This window comes from Salarias fasciatus, chromosome 16 (genome assembly GCF_902148845.1).
Source record: "Salarias fasciatus chromosome 16, fSalaFa1.1, whole genome shotgun sequence".
Lineage (NCBI taxonomy): Eukaryota > Metazoa > Chordata > Actinopteri > Blenniiformes > Blenniidae > Salarias > Salarias fasciatus.
Window position 1 is genome coordinate 24,359,381 of NC_043760.1, and position 6,424 is coordinate 24,365,804.

The 6,424-nt window shown below is 39.0% G+C and overlaps 2 protein-coding genes across 3 annotated transcripts; both read right to left on the bottom strand.

Annotated features, from left to right (window-relative positions):
* Positions 1 to 191: 191 nt before the first annotated feature.
* LOC115403824 (claudin-10-like) lies at positions 192 to 2,144 on the bottom strand. Its single transcript, XM_030112836.1, has 5 exons — positions 1,849 to 2,144; positions 1,594 to 1,755; positions 1,439 to 1,520; positions 1,224 to 1,331; positions 192 to 1,141 (listed from the first exon to the last, which is right to left on the bottom strand). The coding sequence occupies exons 1-5, from the start codon at positions 2,078 to 2,080 to the stop codon at positions 913 to 915; spliced, it is 813 nt and encodes a 270-aa protein (XP_029968696.1). The 5' UTR covers positions 2,081 to 2,144; the 3' UTR covers positions 192 to 912.
* Positions 2,145 to 3,890: 1,746 nt separating this feature from the next.
* On the bottom strand, positions 3,891 to 6,062 carry cldn10l2 (claudin 10-like 2). Of its 2 annotated transcripts, none has more exons than XM_030112838.1 (5): positions 5,727 to 6,062; positions 4,885 to 5,046; positions 4,702 to 4,789; positions 4,488 to 4,595; positions 3,891 to 4,400 (listed from the first exon to the last, which is right to left on the bottom strand). In XM_030112838.1, exons 1-5 carry the CDS (start codon positions 5,956 to 5,958, stop codon positions 4,199 to 4,201), a joined length of 792 nt encoding a protein of 263 aa, XP_029968698.1. In that variant the 5' UTR covers positions 5,959 to 6,062; the 3' UTR covers positions 3,891 to 4,198. The 2 variants fall into 2 exon arrangements, with proteins under 2 accessions (XP_029968698.1, XP_029968697.1); XM_030112837.1 differs by having other exon boundaries at positions 3,891 to 4,403; positions 5,727 to 6,061.
* Between the last annotated feature and the right edge of the window lie 362 nt (positions 6,063 to 6,424).

Genomic DNA, 6,424 nt, shown 5'->3' on the forward strand with positions numbered 1-6,424 from the left:
TGAATCTGCAATTCTGTAATGGTACAGCAAAATATATAAATACAGAAATATATATCTTTGGGGCTTTATATAAATAATTTATCATTATCATGTAGTAATGACATGCACATGTGAAGCATTTTCAATTCTGTTCAGCCAACATCAATTGCTGTACCACGATAAAAGTGTACAAAGACAAAAATCAGCAAACAAAGAAGGAAAAAGTGTTTAATGAAAAAAAAGTGCCACATTTGGAAATTCATTCTCTGTCAGCAAGAGTTTGAATAAATTCGAACTTTCAGATCAAATTACAGCAACTGGACGATGCAGCTGAAAAGGACTATCCCTCATACTGATTTATAGATGTTTGATTTATACCTGTGGTTTTCAGAACATGGTTTTCTCTGTGAGCATTAGAGTTTCAGGGGGATTGTAGAACAGCAGGAAAAATCCAAGGGTCTAGTGACAGCTTTTTCACAGTCAATTCATTCCACTCCATTTTATCAAATACACATTGAAAAGAAATCAGTGACGTTTAGACCATATTTGTGTAATTGAGGCTAATTAACCTAATAAAATAAAGTTTGATAGGAAACCATGAGAGATGCAGATTAGATATTTCTTTTTGGATCCCAATAAATGTTTGGAATATATAAAATGAAAAACATTAGTAACAAAGCAAGTATTAGTGTGAAGGTTATAGGGGTTGGAGGATCACATTACTGCTTTGTGAGGAGAGTTCATCCTCTAACGCTCCTCCTTGACCTCATTTATTGTTGTTGATGGTAGCATCAAGCGCAAAAGTCAGGAATAATGAGACTGGACCCAAAAAAAATAAATGATGAAACAATAAATCCAAAAAAACTGAGAATAAAATGACCCATGAAGAGAAAAACACACAGAATGAAGTTCATCTCCACCTTTTCCGGTAAGTCATACATAAGCATTGGAAGCTGATGTCTTGGTGGTGGTGGTGATGGCAGAGATGCTACTGTCTCTGCTGCTGTCTCTGCTGCTGCTGCTGCTTCTGCTGCTTCTGGCTGTTGTTCTCGACACTTTGCTGTTGCTTCTCTCCGTACGAGCAAAAGACGCAACGCTCTTACTTGTAGGAACAACTGTGTAGGCTTCAGGCGCTTGGTAGGCAGGGTATCTCCTCTCTTTGCTTAAATTAGAGAAATACAGTTATTTAATTTGTGTCATGACCAAAATAAAGAAAACACAATAACACAGGGGCAATTTTTTACCTTGAGCGGCATCCTTCTCTCCCTGCAAAGATACTGTAAACCAGGCCTCCGGAAACCAGAAGAGTCGAGCCTCCCCATCCAATGAACACTCCAACGCCTATTTCAAATCTGGAAAGAAATGCAGGAAAGTGAAATACTTTCTTTACAGACAAATGAGACAAGTTCTGATATATTTGAAGGGTGGACTGAAAGTGCCCTTTGGAAACTCTACGTACTTCTGCTCTCTGAAGTTAGGGTTTTGAAATTCTGCCCTGATTTTGTTTCCATAGTACGAGAAAGCAACCATCGAACACATGCCTGAAACAAGACGCACACATTTATTTACAGATCGGTCGTACTCAGCGTCACTTTGATCACTGTCCAGTCTTACCTCCGATCAGGTAATTCATTCCTCCAGCAAAGGTCACTCTTGCATTAACAATTTCGGTTCCTCCAATCTTAGTGCACTTCATTCCCACCAAGACCAAAATCGATCCAAAGAAAGCCAGTATGATGCAGATGATGATGAGAGCCCGGCACATGTGAATATCCCCTGTTCAAACACAGGAAAGAATTATAATATGCCATAAAAAACTCATTCAAAATTACTAAAACGTTATGTTATGTCTTACGAAATTTTACTTACAGTTCAGTGCAAGCATTGATGGGATTCCTTTGCAGTCAGAGACTCCAGTGGAATCTGATATACAGTCCTTCCACAGGTTGGAGAAGTAGTTGGACGTCGTCAGGACTATGCTGTCAACTTCAGACCAGGTCCAAATCTCTGTTGGCATTGTAGAACAGACCAGGATCCATCCGGTAACGCAGACCACAAAGCAGCCGATCTCCATGTACATCACCACGGTCCTGTACCCCATTCTCGTGTTGGAATTTCAGAATCCAAATATTGTCTGCTCCAAACTCACTGCTCGGCTGCAGCATGCAAGTACAAAGAAGAAAAAAACAAAAACACACTTGCATAAGAACATGGAGCAGGTTTGTGTATACCATCACATGTCCCTGTTTTGTAAAGATCCCGTAGCTCATGTGTTTGTTGTTGGTGCCAGGGCTGAATTTCCAATGATGCGCTGAAGTCAAATATCAGGTGGCAATGGCCGCACACAAAACAAGGACAAAGCTCGTGTTGTTCTTGAATGACAATGAAGATTTTTGATATTGATGGTTGTCATGAATACAAAGAATAGGTTGAAAGCAAGTATCGTCAAAAGTAGAATAGAACTGAACAGAATACACTGCCGAATGTTCAGTCTGACTCTTGAGATCAAAACAGTCCTTCAGGACGCCTCTGAAGGATTTGTCTGTTAGTGATTATTGTTTTCTGCCAATACTAATATGCAGTGTTGGGCAAGTTACTTTTTAAAAGTAATTAGTTATAGTTACTAGTTACTTTTTCTAAAAAAGTAACTGAGTTAGTAACTGAGTTACAATATCTTAAAAGTAAGTATTTACTAGGCAAAGTAACAATTCTTTTGAAAAAAAAAAAGCTTTAAAATATGTCAAAGAATTTTTACCCTCCTCTTAATGGAACATTAAGGTGCATGTTCATTTATTTATTATAAAGCTGATTACATGATTAATTACATAAACACTTGACAAAATAAATTACAAAAATGACACAGGACACCCGCCAAATTTAATTTGTAACTGTAGATAGCATTTCAACATCTGTTGACATACATCTATATCATAGTAGTTCATTTAGCATTTCAGCATTAGTATTAGTGTTAGTATTCCAGTATTTCATTTAGTATAAAGCTGCCTTTGAACGATGATGTTCTAAATTGAAGCATTTGGGCCATTTTACAATAGTAGCTTTACAGATCCAAAACAGATCCGCAGTGGAAAATTAAAAAGTCAGATAGCAGCAGCTACAAGCAGAGATATATGGCCATAGATATGTGGCTGCTAGCATTAACACCCCCCCCACTCCTTGTAATAAACAACTTTATTTCCCCTGGATCCAGGTGGACCCAGAGCTCCACACTGGAGGTTTGCCATCCCCACCAGATAAATGTGTTGTAGAATTTATATTTTGGAGGACTGGCATCCAGTGGGTTTACGTGTCAGCCATCTTTCGTTCAATCCCTGGTGTGTTCGTTCCCGTATCCGGAGAAAATAGACCTGCTGTCGTATCACTTGTGGCTCTGTTGCGGCTGTGGGGTGCGTCAAGTAAAATGCGTCCAGTGGAAATACAGCCATTTATTTCAATGGGGCTAACGCAAGAAGCCTTATCTATACCATATACGTCTCTATACTTGTAGCTCGTACTACATGACGTAATTTTCCGCTGTGCCTCTGTTCCGGATCCGTATTGCAATCAGTGTAAAATAGTCCTTAGAGGTATTTTCCTACTGTGCTAAAATGACTCATCTTGCGCTCCAGCATGTGTTGGGTGTTTATATTCACACATGGCTGAAGTGGCGTCAACCAGCACAAACTAGGACTTTTAAACTGCATTAAATTTTACCCTTGATTAGAAAAATAAAAACACAATTTTCTAGAAATACTAAAACTACAATATTAACATTTCAACAAGAAATTTAATCTGGAAACAGACATACGGTATCTGAAGCATTAAAATTTTGGTAATGGTCGACACGTCACTAGTTTACGCCACCAGCATGTTAACTTTAGAGCTTTTCAATAAACAAAACACAAAATGCTTACTGAAAATTAAAAGGTGCATCTTTATTAAATGTTTTTTCTTATTACTAAATATCCACTCATCATCATCAGTATCCTTTACAGGTTCTGCTTATATCACAGCAATATTAACAGAGTAACAGTAAACAAAGACAGTTTATTTTATTCCAAGAATGACTTGGTCAACAAACACAAATCATGTTCAGGGCATGACAGCTGATTTTTTTATCCACACTCGGAATCGCTTTATTGTTTAATATATAATGAAATTCCATGTGAGCATCTCCATTTGTTGGTTAATCCGATCTGATCTATCTGAAATCGAAGGCTGACTATACAAATGCGTCTCTGTCTGAGAGTTTGGTGGGTGCTGTTTGAGAGAGCTTTGAGATTTTGGAGCTGTTGCTCCGTCTTGAGCCGTAGTAGTACGAGTCGTACTGCCTGGACGGACGGTAGTATCCATTGTACAGGGTCCTGCCTCTGGAGTAAGGGGCCATGTAAGTGCGTCCTCCTCCCCCATAGATTTCCACCACTCTGCTGAAAGAGCAAAAGAAAAACATCAACATGAACTCAGTGTGTTTTCAGAAACAAAATAAATCTGAAGGAAAGTGCTTGAAATACCTCTGTGGACAGATCACTCTGCAGACTGTGACGGCATAAAGAACGGCGCCAAACATGATCAAGAAAGCCCCCACCAGGCCTAAAAATATGGGCGGTCCTAAGTCATACCTGGAAAAGGCAGAAGTGACAGAAAATTGAAATGGTGCCTTTACGTTGTGTTTTTACTTTAGATTTTATTATATTTCAAACAAATAAGAGGTTTAAAAGACCGAACCGTAAGACTCCAGGTCCTATACTGGGAGCAAAGGCGGTTCTGGCAACCCTGTTGATGTATAAGCAGTAACCAGCGATGTCTGACACACCTGTGGGGAGAAGTTTCATCGAAACTGAGAAATAAATGAGGGCAAAACATTTCTGTCATTTACAGACACAAGCGGGCCTTATTCTCTCTACTCACCACCGCAAAAATGAAACACTGCCCCAGAAAACAGCAGTTTGTCCTTAATTGTTTCACCGCCGCCAATATAAGTGCACTCCATCCCAACGAAGCAAAGAGTCACACCGAAAAACCCAAGAGCCAAGCCACACATTAGTAATCCTCTTGTTCCCTGGACGTAATCTGTAAGGGAGAGAAAAAGGTCAGGAGTTACAAAGGAGAGAAAAAAAAAAAAGGGCTGGATGGAGTTTTTTTCAGCCTGATCAAGTACGATCATGTAATCGGGTCAAATTGTGGATTCATATTCAGTCAACAATGCTGTGTTCTAAAGCCTGAATAACAAAAGATTTCACACAATTCTATAAATCTATATGAAATTAGTCAATGGTTTTCATTTTTGAATAAACGTAGAAATAATCTTCTTGGTCTTATTTTAAGTGAGCTTTTATTAGCTTTTTCTCCAATATGCCATGATGTTTCTTTAGAATATATTATTGAGAGCTATAACTGTCCTAAGTTGACGAAGCCGAATTAAAAAAAAAAAAAATTCTGACAAAGATCACACATTATAAAGCTCTCATTCAACATTATTCATTCACTTCATGAGTAGCAATTTCTAAATAACCACAAATTGAAAAGTTATGCATGACATCAGCTGAAACAAACAGCCTAATTTTCTTTTCCATGAAATATTAGTAATTGAGAATTTAATTAAAGAAATACCACAAACAAAGGCATACAGATAACCGATAACAGATAACCCATCTCTGACTATTTTCAATACAATATTAAAGAACGGAAAATGCACCACTGTGCGTTTAATGTATTGCATCCTAAATAAATATGAGGAGAATGTAACATACAGGTGACGCTCCAGAGCACCGGGAAGTCCCTGCAGTTGGTGACTGCAGTTGAATCAGTGAAGCAGTCCTTCCACAGGTTGGACCAGTACCAGGCCACCTTGATGATGAAGGAGCCCCCCTGTCCCCCCAGCTGGGTAATCCTCCAGTAGTCCATAGCCATGGTGCACAGCACGAAGAGCCACCCCAGTGACGAGATCAAAAAGCCGAAAATTTGAATCAGGCGTTTCCTCATTGCTGAACTGAGACACGAAAGGTAGAAAATCCACACTAAAGTTCCCCTCAGGACGCTCAGCTCTCCTGAATCACTTGTTTCCTGTGAGACGGGGAGGACGAGAGTCCATCAGTGCCACGTGTCTCTAATGTTGATCAGGGCTCTGGGCTTCTGTCTGAGGTGTTTACTGTAAACCTACCAGAGTCTGCCACCCACTTAGAAACTTTGCACCACTTCTGCTCACGTTTTTATTCATCTGATCTCTCCAACTTATCTAATCTCTCAGACTTTCATGCAGAAAAAACGGTGGCTGATTAAAAATTACACAAAAATGTTGTTATCATGCATCCACAAATGCAAACTTTTTCAGGCGTAAACATGCCGTATTACATAAAGTCTCATTAAATGCACAAAATGTATCTTAATGCATAACAGATCTCTATATGCAGAATATAATACAACCTGCTTAGCTGCAGAAATGAAAAGA

Excerpts from the sequence above, each read along its gene's own strand:
- LOC115403824 (XM_030112836.1), bottom strand. The coding sequence starts at position 2,080 with ATGGGGTACAGGACCGTGGTGATGTACATGGAGATCGGCTGCTTTGTG. Across the intron at positions 1,756-1,848 it reads ATCAATGCTTGCACTGAACT|GGGATATTCACATGTGCCGG; the intron begins GTAAGTAAAATT and ends GTGTTTGAACAG. Across the intron at positions 1,142-1,223 it reads AGAGAAGGATGCCGCTCAAG|CAAAGAGAGGAGATACCCTG; the intron begins GTAAAAAATTGC and ends CTCTAATTTAAG.
- cldn10l2 (XM_030112837.1), bottom strand. The coding sequence starts at position 5,958 with ATGAGGAAACGCCTGATTCAAATTTTCGGCTTTTTGATCTCGTCACTG. Across the intron at positions 5,047-5,726 it reads GGTGCTCTGGAGCGTCACCT|ATTACGTCCAGGGAACAAGA; the intron begins GTATGTTACATT and ends TCTCCCTTACAG. Across the intron at positions 4,404-4,487 it reads AGAGTGATCTGTCCACAGAG|CAGAGTGGTGGAAATCTATG; the intron begins GTATTTCAAGCA and ends TTGCTCTTTCAG.